General features: G+C 56.8%; 2 protein-coding genes across 3 annotated transcripts; both read right to left on the minus strand.

Moving 5' to 3' along the window:
* Positions 1 to 1,326: 1,326 nt before the first annotated feature.
* Positions 1,327 to 9,344, minus strand: ENO2 (enolase 2). The gene is made up of 12 exons (XM_082635548.1): positions 9,242 to 9,344; positions 8,003 to 8,099; positions 7,389 to 7,484; positions 7,180 to 7,238; positions 6,822 to 6,891; positions 6,102 to 6,235; positions 5,658 to 5,880; positions 4,433 to 4,630; positions 3,137 to 3,338; positions 2,766 to 2,874; positions 2,550 to 2,608; positions 1,327 to 2,244 (listed from the first exon to the last, which is right to left on the minus strand). The coding sequence occupies exons 2-12, from the start codon at positions 8,085 to 8,087 to the stop codon at positions 2,175 to 2,177; spliced, it is 1,305 nt and encodes a 434-aa protein (XP_082491674.1). The 5' UTR covers positions 8,088 to 8,099; positions 9,242 to 9,344; the 3' UTR covers positions 1,327 to 2,174.
* Positions 9,345 to 9,787: 443 nt separating this feature from the next.
* Positions 9,788 to 16,538, minus strand: LRRC23 (leucine rich repeat containing 23). 2 transcript variants are annotated; one of them, XM_082635554.1, is made up of 8 exons: positions 16,496 to 16,538; positions 15,823 to 15,995; positions 15,636 to 15,745; positions 14,930 to 15,183; positions 13,491 to 13,621; positions 12,707 to 12,843; positions 10,525 to 10,810; positions 9,788 to 9,974 (listed from the first exon to the last, which is right to left on the minus strand). In XM_082635554.1, the coding sequence occupies exons 2-7, from the start codon at positions 15,943 to 15,945 to the stop codon at positions 10,549 to 10,551; spliced, it is 1,017 nt and encodes a 338-aa protein (XP_082491680.1). In that variant the 5' UTR covers positions 15,946 to 15,995; positions 16,496 to 16,538; the 3' UTR covers positions 9,788 to 9,974; positions 10,525 to 10,548. The 2 variants fall into 2 exon arrangements, with proteins under 2 accessions (XP_082491680.1, XP_082491681.1); XM_082635555.1 differs by lacking the exon at positions 16,496 to 16,538 and having other exon boundaries at positions 9,788 to 9,876; positions 15,823 to 16,112.
* Positions 16,539 to 17,141: the final 603 nt, after the last annotated feature.

Below are 17,141 nucleotides of genomic sequence, written 5' to 3' on the forward strand. Positions count from 1 at the left end.
GGAGAGAGGGGCCTGGGAGGCCCAGGCAGAGCTAGCTGTAACCCAATCCAAGCCAGTACCTGAGGGGTTGGGGTGTGGGGGGCATGAGAAGGCGACCTAGCAAGGAGGAAAGGGCAGAGGTTAGGAAATATGGCTCCGACCAGGAGTTACTGAAGAAAGATGGATATAATGGACCCTAGAGAAAAGTACGGTTTGCCCCCAAGGGAAACAGAAAGGGGCACCAGGAGACAGCAGAGAAGGGAAAGCTGAGATGCCCGCGCTGTAATGAAGAGGCACAGAGGACGGGGCGAGAAACTCTTCGACTGAAAAGGGCTGAGTTGTCAGCGACACAGGAGGAGAAAAGCAGAGAAACGGGTCCTGCCCATACAGAACGGGAATCCTCTTCCAGTCCTGGAGCTGGGCGGAATGGCAGAGGGGGCCCAGGACCAGAACTCAGAGAAGAAACAGAGTGGGAGGCCCACAGAGGGAGCAGCCTTGCAATTCGCTCTAGTGGCCACAGCTTTCCACAGCCCCTGCCGGCTCCGCCCGGGTATCCGAGCCCTGGAGGTGGCTCCCCCGCCCCCTTCCTCCGGCCCCCTCCCCCCTCCCCCCTCCCCCTCCCCCCTTCCCCTCCTCCCCGGTGGTTCCTGGGTTCCCATCTCAATGCTGGGGCTCCGCTGGAGCTGAAGAGTGATAGTGCGTCTCCCCAGCCACACACTGGCACCCTTCTCGCAGGCTGACCCAGGGAGGGGCCCGTTGAGCACCCCAGGTCCTGAATCTCCAGGAAGGCTGTTTCTTCAGGCTTCTGTACCCCCAGTACCATTCTTCCCTCGCTCCATGGTACCATTCTTCCCAAGTACCATCCTTTCCTCCCCGGGGCCCCACCTTGCAAGGGGTGCTGCCCAGGCAGTGCTGGTCCATCCCAGAAGCAGCCAGGACTTGGTCTGGGAGAGGCCCAGTACCGGAGCTGCTCTAGCCCACAGCTTTATCCCTTCTCTGGTCAAGACCTTTGGTGAATCTGCAAACCCTTGGGATCCCTTTCTCCAAAAACGCATATACACACACAATTTTTGATACTTTTAGGAATTCTGGGACCCCAGGTTAAGAAGCCCTAATTCACCTGGGTCCTGGGGCCAGGCTTGCTGCTGACAAGGCAGGGCAATGTGCTCCCTACCTGGCCAGGGTGAGGTAGGCAATGCCATCCTCCTGGCCTATTTGCTGGGTTTCTTCCTCTTTCTGTGCCCTCCCCAGCTCTGCTATCCAGTTTCACCGGCTTCCAGGAGCTCCATCTTCTCTCCCCTCGTGTGGATGAGAGTAAGACTCCTCAGACACAGTAATGCACGGTGACTCAGACTTTAATGGTGGTGCTCATTTCAACGCCACAGAGGTGCTGGCAGCTGTGGAACACGGCACGGGGGAGTGAGAAGGTGCTCAGGTGCAGCTGCAGGAAGAACGAACGAGGGGGAGGCGGGCTGGGGAGAGAGGGACAGGGGAGGAGCCCCGGGCACACAGCCCCACCTCTGGACCGAGCCAGGCTGCGGTTAAGGCTTGGCACACACACAGGAACCCTCATCGAGGCCCCTTTCTGTGACCCTTCCCGTTCCAGCAAGACCCCCACCCCAGGCCATCTCAGAATCTATAGTCACGTGAAATACAGACACATGGTCCCGTCCAGTCAGGCCAGTTTCTGGCCCTGGAGTTATGAGGAAGTGAATCATTAACAGGATGAATGAAAAATAAATAAATGAATAAATAATACATCAGTGCCTTAGGCCAGGCCTGAGCATGCAGCCAGCACTGCCCTCCACTCAGCAGTGCGCAGTTCCTGCCTCATATGCAATCTGGAAACGAACAGACCCAGCGCAAAGCACACATGACACATGGCCCCTCTACACATGGCCCCTCTACACACCGCAACAACCAACCCTGACGCTCCAGCACAGACCCTGATCGGTCTTCCGTGGATGCCCTGACGTCCTCAGTCCATGGCCAGTTTTTGAGGAGGGAGAAGAGAAAGGAAGGAGTGGAGAGTGGAACCCAGAGTGGGCGAGAGCGGAGACAGCAGGGGCTGGACCAGCCAAGGAGCAGCGCAGCAGGTCAGCCGGGGTGTCTGGGGTGAAATTTCGAGCAGGACCGGAAAGAAGAGGTTCCAGGCGGACGGCAAGGGGCTCCAAGTCTCCAGGCAGGTAGAGGGATCACAGCACGCTGGGATTGCGGAAATTATGTCCGGCGAAGCGAGCTTCGTCCCCCAGCTCCTCTTCGATTCTGAGAGAGGGGAGTCAGAAAGGAAACAGTCAGGGAAGCAGGAGGACCGCCCCCACTTCCCATGGGGCTGCCATCCTCCAAGCCCCTCGCACCACCTGCTCCCAGGTCCTGGCCTGAGCTGAGGGCATTCCCTGGCTTTCCATGGGCTGTCAATCAGGCCATCTGTAAACCCATCCATCAAAAACAAGTATTTTCTGGATGCCTACTGTTTGTTCTCCAGGCCCCAGGCACTGGAGATGAAATGGTGGAGAAACACAGCTTATAACCCCCTGGGCCCTGGGCTTCTATTCCCCGGGTTCCCTCACCTCATGAGCTGGTTGTACTTAGCCAGACGCTCAGAACGGCATGGGGCACCAGTCTTGATCTAAAACACCACAAAACATAAGCAGCTCAGTGGCCGCCCTTTTCCCCGTGAAAGAAAACTTATACTCCCTTGAAATTCCCCCAACACCCGCAAACCCCTGGGAGAGAGCCACCTGAGCAGAACCCACCAATTGCACAAAGGGCTCCCTGGCGCTCACCTGGCCTGTGCACAGCCCTACCACCAGGTCTGCAATGAACGTGTCCTCAGTCTCTCCCGAGCGGTGACTCACCATGACCCCCCAGCCATTCTCCTGGGCCAGCTTGCACCTGCATCGGTACAGCAGCACTGAGCCCCAGCCCCTCACGCCCGCACCCTCTTCTCATCCCCTGTATTGGTCAAGAAACATCTGGAGGGAAGCTGTCTGGAAGGGGAGCAGGGAACCTGGGTCGGGGGAGCAGAACCAGGAGAGCCGTGACAGTGACTCCAGGTTCCCTGCCCCCTTCAGCACTTGTGGGCAAGACTGGGCTGGGAGCACTGGTGAGAGGCATCCTGCAGAAATGGGCTGAGTCAGGGACGGCAGGCACTCACGCTTGGATGGCTTCGGTGACCGAACCGATCTGGTTGACCTTCAGCAGCAGACAGTTGCAGGCCTTCTCCTCCACGGCCCGCTCGATTCGCTTTGGGTTGGTCACTGTCAGGTCATCACCCACAATCTGGATCCCCACGTTGGCTGTGAACTTGGACCAGGCAGCCCAGTCGTCCTGGTCAAAGGGGTCCTCAATGGAGACCACTGTTGGGAGAGCGATGCGGAGGCTCTGAGTCAGGCAGGAACACGCCGCTGAGATTCCCTGAATAGACAGGTCAGACCCCCTGGCCAATTCAGCCTCCTCACCCCTCCTTCCCCAGAAACAAGCCTGCCCTGATTGCTTCTTGATTCTTTCAGAAAACCTTTCAAAAAACAAGAGTTTAGAAACTTTCACACAACCTATCTTTTTTTTTTTTTTTTGCAGTACGCGGGCCTCTTGCTATCGTGGCCTCTCCCGTTGCAGAGCGCAGGCTCCGGACGCGCTGGCTCAGCGGCCATAGTTCACGGGCCCAGCTGCTCCACGACATGTGGGATCCTCCCGGACCGGGGCACGAACCCACGTCCCCCTGCATCGGCAGGCGGACTCTCAACCACTGCACCACCAGGGAAGCCCTCACAACCTATCTTTGTATTTTCCCATTTTCTACCAGGAAGCCCTTCCTCGTTGCTGTTCTAAAAACGTCATTCTGCAATTTAGGTCTATTTTCTCTCGCTGTCTCAGGAACTGGAAACCAATTGCCTCCATCCAGGGGTAAAAGCCATTGGGGGACCTAGAGAGGGTGATTCAGCACCTCCTCATCCACGTGACGTCCAGCTCCATTCAGCATCCAGCATCCAGCCACCACACTGGTGGCTTATGGGATCTTAGTTCCCTGACCAGGGATTGAACCCGTGCCCTCGGCAGTGAAAGTGTGGAGTCCTAACTACTGGACCGCCAGGGAATTCCCCAGCATCCAGTTTTATCAACCCAAGATCCTGAACTGTGCTAGTTCCAGTCACCCTCTCACCATGCCTGGTTCCTCCCAAACCCGCCCCCTGATCCCAGCAGCTTCAGAGTTCAGGATTTTAATCAGGATCCAAAGCAGATGGAACAGATTCACCACAGGCACCTGCACAATTACACGACATCCAAAGCCCAACCTCTGCAGGAGGCTCCTTCACCCCACCCCTGGTTCTCAGGCTCTTCTCAGGACATCTCTCCCTGGCACCAGGGTCAGCACCCCCGTAAGGTCCAGAGTTGTCCCCAACACATCCCTGCCTGCCCCCTGCCCTCCCCCTGCCACAGCCCTTGCTCTCACCAGGATAGTCCCTGACAAAGTCCTGGTAGAGGGCCCCCAGCTGGTCCCCAGTGATGTATCGGGAAGGATTAGCGGGAGACTTGAAGTCCAAGTCGTATTTGCCATCACGATAAAACTCCGAGGCGGCGACATCCATGCCAATGACGATCTTTTCTGTGTAGCCAGCCTTGTCAATGGCTTCCTTCACCAGCTCCAAGGCTGGGGATGGAATACAATGGGCAAGGAGGAATGAGGGAAAGAAAGAAATTCAGAACAGAAGTGGAGGGTTGTTGCTAGGGAGAGGTCTGGGTCTGGTTAAGGTTGTTTTGGGGTTATTCCCAGGTCTGCAACGAGCAGGCCACCTTTTAGGAAGGCAGAGGAATGGAACTGTGTTAATAATAGTTTTTTTGTTTTTGTTTTTGTTTTGGCCACGCCACACGGTGTGTGGGATCTTGGTTCCCCGACCAGGGATTGAACCACAGCCCCTGCATTGGAAGCGTGGACTCTTAACCACTGGACCACCAGGGAAGTCCCATAGTTTTGTTTTTTTGTTTGTTTGTTTTGTTTTAAATAGCTATAATTGATTGAGGGCTATGTCACCTAAACACTTACACATATGATCTCATTTAATCGTCACAATTATGCTAAGAGGTAGAGACTGTTGTTATTCCCATTTTACAGATGAGAAAGACAAGCACAGAGAAGTTAAGTGAGCAAGATCACCAGCCAGTTAACTCTTCAAGTCAAGGTTCAAATCCAGGCAATTTGGCCCCAGAAAGTTAACTCTTAGCCACTACCTGTCTGTATAGTTTCTCTTCACTATAAGGTTTCTCCCAGGGCAAAGGAAGACTAGAAATCCTAGAAGTCTAAGAGGTTGGAGTGGGAATGGGATAGATTTGGAGTGGATTCCCTGGAGTATGGTGTATCTCATCACACTGAGGATCCATCGGAGTTAAAGGTGGGGATGGATCCCACAGGTCACCTAGACCATCTCCCAGCATCCCCAGGGGCTCCAGTGGGAACTTGCAGATGCTAACAGATCTGGCTGGGTGGATAAAGAATATCCTCTTAGGCCTGCATGTGAATTTGTTAGGCCCTCTGGCACCCACTCCGAGGAATGGAACCTCTTGGAATTAGCTCAGGGACCCTCACGCAGCCTCCTCGGGACTTGGTGAAATGTGTGGCCCTTCCTGATGTCCTGGGATGGAGTGAGACTTAGAGCTAGGAGTGGGGATCCTGGCCTCACCTTCACTGTTCTCCAGGATATTGGGGGCAAAGCCACCTTCATCTCCCACGTTGGTGGCATCCTTGCCATACTTGTCCTTGATGACGCCCTTGAGTGTGTGATAGACCTCTGCCCCAAGCCGCATGGCATCCCGAAAGCTCTCAGCGCCCACTGGGAGGATCATAAACTCCTGCATGGCCAGCTTGTTCCCAGCATGGGAGCCCCCATTGATCACGTTGAAGGCCTGGGAGCCACAGGAGGACAGAAAGGTCATAGAGCACTTCCCTCTCCGCCCCTGGGAGCGTCAACCCCAAATCCCAAACTTCCTCCAGCTTCCTGGACTCGGAGTCCCCCGTCCCCATCCTTTCTCTTTAGCTGCGCCCCATCACTTTCCTCCCATCGGTCCTCACAAGGCTTCATACTCCCTCCCCACCCACCCCTGGGAGGGGCAGGTCGTAGTCTCACCGGCACAGGCAGGATGAGGTCTGAGTTCCCAGCCAGCTGAGCAATGTGGCGGTAGAGGGGCAATTCCTGCTCGGCTGCCCCTGCCTTACACACGGCCAGGGACACACCCAGGATGGCATTGGCCCCAAACTTGGCTGGGAGATTACAGAGGAAGGCACTGAGCAAGCACGTCCCCTTCCCCTTCCAGGCCTCGCCTCCACCTATACTCCCCAAAAGGAGCCAGTAAAGGGGACCCCCCTCCTCCCTCTCCACTCCTGCAACACCTCATCCATCCTCTCCTGAAAATAGTGGGGGGGCAGCAACGGGAGATGACTGGAAAGGGCAGAGAGCGGCACTATTGCTAAACATCCCCGAGACCACAGACTATCTGCCACCAACTCCCCCCTCCTTATGCTGCAAAGTTCTCCCTTCTGTCTAATGTCATTCCCCTCCCACTGGCGTTAAACTCATGGTTTCTTGAAGGGCTAGTCCTCCTCGGGTCATCCTTCTCTTTTTTTTTTTTTTTTTTTTTGGCCACACCTCGTGGCATGCAGGATCCAACCAGGGATCCTACCCGTGCCCCCTGCAGTGGAAGCTCATGCGTGGAGTCCTAACCACTGGACCTCCGGGGAAGTCCCAGGTCATCCTTCCTAAGAAGCCCCCCACAGCGCTGGCCCCTCAGTTCTCCATCTGCTCCATGAGTTCCCTCCCCACCCCCACTCTCTCCCAGCCCCTGCTTACACTTGTTCTCAGTCCCATCCAAGTCCAACATCAGGTTGTCCAGCTTCTCTTGTTCCACCACAGAAAGACCCTGTGAGCAGAGCCTCCATCACCCAAAGCCAGGATGAAGGCTGGACCCTAAGCCAGAGGGCCCCCTATATCCACACACAGGCTCACATCTAGCCAGGGTCCAACCAGGTTCCTGCAACAGCGGCCTGTCTGGATTAGGGGACCTGAAGCTCCATGGGAGCAGGGGGCATCCTTCCCCGGTAACCATGGTTCCCAGGAGGTGGGCCTTTCTCCCTCTTCTTCATCCTCCCCTAATCCAGGGTTCCTTCCAGGACCCTGGTCCCCACCCCCAGCAAAGAGCGGGCCTCACTGAGCTGATGAGGGCCGGGGCGATGGTGGTGTTGATGTGGTCCACTGCCTTCAGGACACCTAGGGAGAGGTGGAGAGGTCAGGCCGGCTCAGGCCAGGAGGGGCCAGAAGAGAAAAGGTGGGGGGAAGGCATGCAGGAAGAGGGCTGGGGACTGGTGTGAGGTCCCCAGTGGAGGGACGGGAGAGCCGGGAAAAGACAAAGGGCCTCACCTTTGCCTAAGTAACGCTGTTTGTCCCCATCCCTTAGCTCCAGGGCCTCATAGATACCAGTGGAGGCTCCACTGGGCACCGCAGCCCGGAAAAGCCCTGGGAGGGGAACGTGGAATGAGGATGGAGAGAGAGGACACCACAGGGACCAGGGATTCTTCACCTTCCAGCTCTACGCCCCTGCAGCCGCATCCAGCCTTCTTCCAACAGCGCTCCTTAACAAACCACCGCCCCCCGCCCCGCGACCCGGACACACGCACGGAGGCGGATGCACAAGCAGTGGCCTCCTCATCCACCCAACTGAGGTCCCACGTGCGCAAGTGGGAACCCACAGGAACGAAGCTACGCAGGCAGCACACGTGGAGCACGCACACACGGTACACACATGCACACACGGTGAACACAGAGGGCAGAGGCAGGCTGTGTATCACACACTAAACTAGCACACAGAGACCAGCCTATCCTGGTTCCCCTGGACAAGGAGGATCCACCCCGCCCCGCTCCAGGCTCCTGAGCCTGGCCCAGCACCCCATCCCCACTGGGAATTCCAGGGGAGCCGCCCATGCCAGGCGAGGGCAAAGCCAGCATGGGGGCTGTGGGAAGGCCCTGCCCATTACCTTTGGCAGTGTAGACATCCACCTCCACCGTGGGATTCCCACGGGAGTCCAGGATCTCCCGGGCCCAGATCTTCTCAATGGACATGATGGCTGGGATCTGCTTGGGTGGAAGGGAAGGAAGGAGAAAGGTAAGAGGCTCAGAGGGGTGGAGCCTGAGACCAGTGGGAGGGGCCAAAGGCTGGGAGGCTGGGAGGGATGGGAAAGAGGTTACTGCACTGGGTGGGGGGGTGACGAGGAGCTGGCTGCAGTCGTCGGCTGTAGAAGGGATCCCCCCGCCCGTGGGGAGAGGAGAAGGTCAATGCAGTGAGGAAGGGGAGGTCACTGCAGTGGGGGGCGGGGTAGGATCAAAACCGAGATGGGAGGACTCCGCAGTGAGGAGGGGAGGGGCACGGCAGTGGTTCTCTCATCCCCTCAGCAGCCGGCTGGTGGGGTTCCCCCAGATCTCCTCAGGGCGGTCCGACTGCTAGGTTTGCATTTCTCCTTGGAGACCAGAAGAGCATGGGTCGTATGGGCAGCGGGAGGCCTCTCCTCCCGAGCCCCCATCCCCCCCAATCTAACGCTCCAACCCCCACTCCAAGGTCCCAATCTCCCTCCAAATGTATGTCCCTCCTCTTCCCGAGAGATGTACAGTAGAGAAGTCTGCGAGAGGGTCCTCAGTCTCTGGGGGTTGCCGTGGGGAGGGAGGAGGAGAGACCCGTGGGGAGAGGCACAGCTGGGCCGGTCCTCCGCCGGCCCCTAGACAAATTCTCCCTTCTTCCCATCCCTCCCCGGTGCAGTGGAAACACTGTAACCGGAGTGGGCGATGCGGGAGAGGAGTGGGAGAGGGGCGTCTAGAGGAAGTCTGCGGATGCCGAGGGAGGGTGAGAAAGACATTTCCCCGATGCAAAGCCAAAGGACGTGCCAGGGGAAAAATGCACAGCCCGGGGAGACCGCGAAACCTTATCGTCGACAGAACCGGAGGCGAAAAGGGGCATGGGGAGGGGGCAGACAAGGGTGGAGAAAGGCGCAGTTAGACACAGGTGCGGAGAGGCCTGGCGCGCGAACGAGGAGGGGGCGACAGCCTGAAGCCGAGACGAGCGGTCCGGGAAGGCTGGGGAAGGAGGTGCCTGGGGGGCGCGGGTGGCGGAGCAGGTGCGCAGCGCCGCGCGGCGAGGGATGCGCGAGGCCCGGGGAGAGGGGCGGGGGCGCGGCGGCGAGGGGAGGGGGCCGGAGGGGCGCGGGGCTCGGCCGGGGCTTCACCTCGGGGCTGCAGACCCAGCCTGTGGCGGTGGCGCTGTCGGTGGCGCTGGCAGTGGTGGCGGTGGCGGCGCAGAGAGAGCGGGAGTGGCGGTGGCGGCGGCTGCGGAGCCCGGGCGGCGGGCGGGGGAGGCGCGGATAGGGCCGGGCGGGCGCATGTGACCCGGAGCCCCCGATGATTCAGGAGCCGCCAGCGGAGGCGCACATAGGAGCGCGGGGGGTGGGGGGGACCGATGGGATGGGGCAGGGAGGGCAGGAGGAGAGCGATGTGAGAGGGGCCGGGGGCCACCCAGGACCTAGCCCCCCGCCGCCCACGCGCGCTCATACCCACACCCCGACCCCGTGGAAAGTAACAATCTCAGCCTCACGCCAGTGAAGCCCGTGACAGCCTCAGTGTCTCACAAACCCGGTCAGACACAAGAGTATCAAAATGTCTCTTTATTGGAAAAACGAACAACTGTTCCTAACACTCCAGGCCGCCGCCTCCGCAGCTCCTCCGCAGCCAATTCTTCAAGCATCCCCTGGCCCACCCAGGCCTGGTTCCCACCAGGCCTGCCTGAGGGCTGCTCCCGCCCAGTCACCGCTGCCCAGGTGCCCGTCACAGAGTCTGGGAGGCAGGCTGTGATGAATTCCTAGGCCTGGGGCAAGAGAAAGGTGTCCTCTGTCTCCGGAAGAGGGGGCGTGGGCCCCCCCAGCTGGGAGTCTCCTCAGTCTTGGGGCCAGCATCTTTGGTCTCCTGGAGGAAGAGGACAGAAGCCAGTCCTCTGGGCCCCACTGCACTCCCACGGCCGCCTCTGCCCCACCTGAAGTGCCAGCTGCCACGCTTCCCTGGTCTCAGCCTCAGTCTCTTTCTGCCTCATCCTGCCCTCCTTTCTTCCTCCTGCCAGTGTCCTGTTATTTTTAGCTTTGGCTCTTTAGTGCAGGATCTTCCTCTCCTGCCTTCTTCTCTAGGCCCAGCTGCCATCCTCATACACCACGGCCCCCAACCCCGCACCCCCACATGCCCCAGACCCAGCATTTCCCATCAGGTGTGGCTGCCCAGCCCACAGCCACATCTCTGCCTGCCACCCCATTCATACTGCTTACTCCTCAGGCCTCCTCATGTATCTCCTAAGCCTCTCAGCTCCTCCCAGGCTCTTCTGGTTCTTTCTCCCCACCTAACCCAGGTCTCCCCAAGGGGTTTCCTTGCCTCTGCCTTCCTCACCCACCTCCTCCTACAGCAACTTCCCTTCCCATCTGCCAGGCCCTTGGCCTCCTCTTGTGGCCTCGCTGCCCCCCTTCCTTACTGTCCTTGGAGGCTAGGGGAACTGCTAGATCGATGACTGGTCCAGTTCCCATTCGGGCTCGGGCTCAGCCTCCTCCTTCACCCTCTGCCGGATCTCATCAGCCTCAGCCCGCTCCTCCTCCTCATAGAAGTCCTTGTCCAGGCGCTCGAGATGCGCCATCTGCACCAGGGCCTCCTGGCGGTAGTTGTTCTCCTCCGTACACGGGTTGTCCAGCAGCACCAAGGCTCGCAGCTTGGGCAGGTCCCGCAGCTTGGCGAGCTCCCCCAGGTCAGCCACCATGTTGCCCCTGCCGGTGTGGTGGGGAGGTGTTCACGAGAGAACAATGGGCTTCGGAGGCCAGCTACCAGGTTTGGGCCCTCAGGGGGAGTCTCCCACCAGGCTCCGGTTTCTCTAGAAACATGGCCTCTGTGGATTGGCCTGCCACGCACTGCCAGATGTGCTGCAGAGACGCTGTGTAACCCTACTCCTGTCCTGTTCTGCCCTTCAGGGAATCCCTAGGTGCCACAGTCTATTCTGTAATGTGTCATATTTATCTTTTCGGAGCAGCAGAGCTAGGTCTCAGCCCTGTCTTGTAGTTGGGGAGTCGGGGGGAGTCTCCTTTGTAGGGACAGATTTCTGTGTCATCACACCTAATCAAAGGTTAGAAGGTAGGACCCGAGCCAGTGGAGAAGGAAATGGGCTCTAGGGTCATGGAGACGGTGCTGTCTTGGTGCTCCCACAGGAAGGAGCCTGGAGCTGGGGATGGGTCAGGGCCTCCCAGCCTGAAGAATAAGCTTTCTCCTCTCAAGTACCTCATTGTAGGATACTGTGTATTGGTTTCAGGCTCTTGCCTCACACCTTTGTGACATCAGGCTTAAATGTTTCAGCCTTATCTCAAGAGAGGCACTGAACCACGCTGGTGTTTCTTAGGGGCTGGACTGTCCTTGCTTGCAGGTCTTTGGCCCCAGGGGCACCTCCCAGTCACTGAGACAACCCCTCCGCCCCACACTTACTTCCAAACATCCCTGGTAAATAGCCACTGAGGAAGGTCCATTATCCCTGTCTAGACCATTAACAGGAACACAATACCCCCTGCACCCTACCAGACCAAGGGGTCAGAGCTAATCAGCAAGAGATCGCTCCAGCAGTCAAAGCAGGACTTCGGGCCTCAAGGTACAACCACCACTCCCTACTTGGAGACTCTTTTTCCACTGCCAGCCTCGAGGATTTGTCTTTGTTGACGAAGGAGGCAATTTCCTTACATCTTTGCTTAAAGATACACACATAAAATCCTCCATCCGACAAGAGCTGCTGCAAGAAAATTGCCCCTGATCCTCAGTGCCTTTCCATCTAGAGATTTTCTTTTAAATACTCTTCTCACCTCAAATCTGAACACGGGGACTTCCCTGGTGGCGCACTGGTTAAGAATCTGTCTGCCAATTCAGGGGACACGGGTTCGAGCCCTGGTCCGGGAAGATCCCACGTGCCGCGGAGCAACTAAGCCGGTGCGCCACAACTACTGAGCCCATGTGCCACAACTACTGAAGCCAGCGTGCCTAGAGCCTGTGCTCCGCAACAAGAGAAGCCACCGCAATGAGAAACCCGTGCACCGCAATGAAGAGTAGCCCCCGCTCGCCGCAACTAGAGAAAGCCCACGTGCAGCAACGAAGACCCAACGCAGCCAAAAATAAATAAATCAATAAATAAATTTATGGGAAAAAAAAACAAAAACAAATCTGAGCATGTCTTGTGTTTTATAGCAGTATGGGGCCATCCCTTACAGGTGGGGCTCAGGAGAAGAGAGGCAGGAAACTGGAAGGGGAATTGGGGCCCAGGAGATGGAGAAGGGCAGTGGAAACTTATACGGGATGGATCCAGACTGTGAGTCCCTGAGAACAGGGACCATCTCTGATTCCTTCAGATGGTTCCCAAAACACAGCACAAGGCCTGGCACATAGTACGTTCTCCATATGTGGGTTGAATGAATAGGATTCAGGGGTCTCAGGCTACAAAGGTCTCAGTGCTGTAATTAGGACTGATGCAGAAGAAAGTAAGGACAGGAGGGGTGAGGATCAGGACAGAGGATGAGGTGAGAATCTGGGGGTGGTCTAGAATTGGGGGATTGGGACCAGGGAGAAACATAGGGTCAAAGGTGGCTCCTGGTCAGGGGTAGAGGCAAGGTGGGCCTGGAGGGGGTTCATACCTTAGGTTGAGGTACTGCAGTGATTTCATTTCCTTGGAGAAGCCACTCAGAGTTTCAATCTGGTTGTCTCGAAGATGCAAGGTAGTGAGATTGCATAGGTTTTCCAAGCCTTCCACCTTCTTCAACAGGTTCTGGGCCTAGACCCCAGGATACAGTAGATAGATTGGGAGAGGGGAGCAGGGAGGGGGAAGGAAATCAGAAAGAGATGCAGCGAAAGAGCAAATCTAAGAGGTAGAGAGGGTACAGGAGGGGAGTGGAGGTGGGTAGAGACCCGTGTAGAGAGTAAAGAATCCAGAAGAAGCTGCCAACCCAGAGAAAACTCAGCAGTAACTCTCACTGCCCATCCCAGCACAGCCACCTCTGATTAAGGAGGAGATTCTTCAACCCACCGCCCGGGCCAAGAGCCTCACTGCTCCACTGAGGAGAAATGGCTTCAGCTCCATCCTGGAATGAGGCAACTCAAGAGTCTAAAAGCCTAGGCACGTAAGGGGCCTCCTTAGCCTGACCTGAACCTCAGTTATGCACATGGTGCTGCTACCTGTATCAAAGCAAACTGTCTTTATATTATCCACACATTGTGTATTATCAGCCCTGCTAGGTGGTGAGCACCTTGTCTGTTTTGACTCTGAATCCACACAGCATCTGGCACCAAGTAAGCACTCAGAAAATGATACCTATTATGATGATGATGAAGTTAGTAGGTAAGTCTACTAGAACCAGGCATCCTGGCCCCCAGGACAGTGCCCCCTTCCCAGCACCAACCACCCTCTGACCCAGTAGCTACCAGGAAGAGGTTCTTCAGCTTAGGAAGGTTGATTCCCAGGGTGCTGTTCAGCTGGTTCCCCCGAAGCTCCAGTGTGTGCAGGCTGATCAGCTTTTGGGGGTCCAGACCTGTCACCATGTGGATGTTGTTCCCTGAGAAGGAGGGTGTCAAGAGTTCAAAGGGCCACTTCAAATGTTCAGCAGTAGAGCCTGAATCTGGGGAGCCTCTGTGTCATCTTCTCTAATGCCAGGTGATACGAGGAGGCACAGCTCCAGACTTAAGAGCTGCGGAGCCCTGGACAGTGGTCTGGCAGTCCAAGGGCCTATGGATGTGCCCACCTAAGTCTTTGAGGAGTGAATGAGGGGTGCCCAGCAATCTGTATGGCTAACTCCCTCTCCTCCTTCAAGTCTTTGCTCAAATGTCAACTTCCCAATGACACTTGTCCTAACCAACCTGTTTGAAATCGCCACCCCTGCTCCCCCACCTTTTCTTTACCCTGATTTTTTCCATAGCACTTATCTCCTTTTTTTTTTTTTTTTTTTGCAGTACGCGGGCCTCTCACTACTGTGGCCTCTCCCGTTGTGGAGCACAGGCTCCGGACATGCAGGCTCAGTGGCCATGGCTCACGGGCCCAGCTGCTCCGCAGCATGTGGGATCTTCCCAGACCGGGACACGAACCCATGTTCCCTGCATCGGCATGCGGACTCTCAACCACTGCGCCACCAGGGAAGCCCGCACTTATCTCCTTTTAACATGCTTTATAAATTTACTTATTTTTTAAATTTTTAATTTATTTTTGGCCGTGTTGGGTCTTTTGATACTGCTCACGGGCTTTCTCTAGTTGCAGTGCATGGGCTTCTCACTGCGGTGGCTTCTCTTGTTGCGGACTACAGGCTCTAGGTGCGCGGGCATCAGTAGTTGCGGCGCACGGGCTCAGTAGTTGTGGCTCGTGGGCTAAGTTGCTCCACAGCATGTGGGATCTTCCTGGACCAGGGCTCAAACCTGTGTCCCCTGCATTGGCAGGCAGATTCTTAACCACTGCGCCACCAGGGAAGTCCCTAAATTTACTTATATACTGTGATCATTGGGACTTCCCTGGTGGTCCAGTGGCTAAGACTCCATGCTTCCACTGCAGGGGATACGGGTTTGATCCCTGCTTGGGGAACTAAGATACCGCATGCCACGCAGTGCAGCCAAAGATTAAAAATAAAATACTGATCACTGATGATTGCCTGCCTCCCTTGACTACAGTGTAAGCTACAGGAAAATAGGGGTTTTCTTTGTTTTGTTCACTGCTACATCTCCAGCACACAGAACTGTCATCGTGAACCATCATGAGTGTCTGAATGAGTGAATGAACGAATGCAGATTGCTGTGTGGCACAGCCAAGGACCACACTGCCCACTTCTGTTGGCCCCAGACGAGGAAGGAATCTTGTGAGGGCCACCCTAAGGCCCCACCTTTGAGATCCAGGCTGGCCAGACGAGGATGAGAGATGCCCTCAGTGTCGGTGATCTGGTTATAGGCAAAGCTGGCGATCTGCAGGTAGGGCAGTTCGTTCAAGCGGGCACTCCGCAGCCGGTTGCCATCAGCCCTGAGCCAGAGCAGGTGGGTGAGGTGATTGAGTGGGGACAAGTCTGTCAAGTGGTTTTCGGAAACATCCACATAGCGCAGATGGATGTAGGAACGCAGCAAGTAGATGTCTGTCAGATCCCTAGGAGACGGTAGAGGCCAGGGTCAGGGTTAAGAATCCAGCAAGGACTGTCAGAGGTACTAAAGCAGAGGGCAGTATGAAGATGGCTTAGAGTGGAGAGGAGAGTGGCTGACAGAAGGGAGGGCTGGGGAGGGGGAAGAGAAGGTAGGTGGGTTCTCAACGGTGGGCAGGGACCTTGTGTCTGTGAAGGGCTGAGAAGCGACACTCTGAAAGACAAGTGAGGGAGTCCAACGGGAATCCCCACCTCCATCCCATACCCTCACAGCCTCCAATTGCCCAGGCCAGCTCTGACACAGGGAGTCACAGCGTCCTGAAAAGTAGACTCTAACCTTCCCTCCTCACTGGTCCAGGATGCCAGAGATCCAACCTCAGCCGAAACACCCAGGGTGGAGGCTGAGAAAGGACACTGGGTCCCACATCCTCAGACCTCTTCTGGTCCCCCATGAACACACCTGTCTTTAACCTCCAGCTTGACGTAAGCATGGGCCAGTCCATTACCCGTCTTGCAGAGCGCAGAAAGCCCTTCCTTCATCATGTCCTCTGTGAGGGGCGTGGACATCCACTGCAGGAGGAAGCGGACTCAGGCATCCCTTCCACCCCAGCCCTTAAGCCCGGCCCCCTCTGTTTCCAAGCTCTCACTTCCTCAGGGTCTTCTCCCTCTTTCCTGTGGTCCTCCCACTCCTCTGTCTCCTTCTCGTCGTCTTCCCTTTCCAGACCATCCAGGTCTGGCTCAAAGTCTTCCAGATCATCTTCATCTGACATTTTTCTTCCCTGCTGAAGGCTCTGGAGTCAAATCCAGTTAGGTCCCGGCCCTGAGAAAGAAGGTCTCCTCAGCGTCTGCCAAGGCTCCCTCCCTCACCTCCATGAACGGGTACCCCTCTCATCACCCTATCACCCCAGACCTCCTGCCAGCGATGCGTCTTTCCTCATCCCTGTGAACATCTCATTTGGACTCCCAACCTCCACTTCATACTTCCCACCAAGGACCTCTCTCACTTGGATGCCTTCCCAGACCCCCAAGGCATTTCCTGCCCTTCTCAGGGGCTCCCACTCCTCCAGCAGCTCGGTGTCCAGCTTCCTGGACTTCCCTCTCCTTAGTTCTTCCCACTTCTGCCTTAAGCCACGTTCTCCTCCAAACCTCCCTGCCGCCCCCTCCCATCCCCTCCCACCTCTATAACCCCCGCACTACTCCTTTCTTCTAACTCTCCCACGCCGCGTAGACCCATTTCCCTGTCCCCTCTGGGACACCAGCCTGACACGCAGCCTCCAACCCTCCCACTCAGTCAATCCTCCTCTGCAAAGGGGCGCAGACCCTGGTTCTGCTCAACTAGAAGCTCTACTGGAGAAGGCTTGGCCCCGAGAGGGAAGGACTGTTTGGTAGAGGGCAAGGGAGAAGGAGTTGTGTCCTGCTGTTATGGCAACGGGGAGGCCGGGCACTGGCCTTCCGCAGCTGGCAGCCGTTGAGAGAAGAGCTGCGAATAACCGAACTGAAAATCCGCCGCGAAGCAAGCGGACCGGTAGTTGCCTGGTTAGGAGCCCAATTTCCCAGTCCTAGGAACCCGGATGAGGGGCGGTAATTGGCCCGCTAAAAAGGCCAGTGGGCGTGGCTTAGTAGAGCTGAGGGGCGGGGCTAGCCATTGCACCATGCGAGACCTTAAAGGAAACGGACAACCTCAATGCAGAAGTACTGTGAATTCAAAAGAAACTCATTCCCTGAAGTAAAAGGTGGGCAAGAAGGGCAAGAAATACCAAGTGGTGGGTGGCGCAGTGGTTTAGAATCCACCTGCCAATGCAGGGGGCAGGGGTTCGAGCCCCGGTCCAGGAAAATCCTACGTGCCGCGGAGCAACTAAGTCCGTGCGCCACAACTACTGAGCCTGCGCTCTAGAGACCGCGAGCCACAACTACTGAAGCCCAAGTACCACAACTACTGAAGCCTGCGCGCCCAGAGCCTGTGTTC

Source organism: Mesoplodon mirus, assembly GCF_964341445.2.
Source record: "Mesoplodon mirus genome assembly, chromosome: 11".
NCBI classification, from domain to species: Eukaryota; Metazoa; Chordata; class Mammalia; order Artiodactyla; family Ziphiidae; genus Mesoplodon; species Mesoplodon mirus.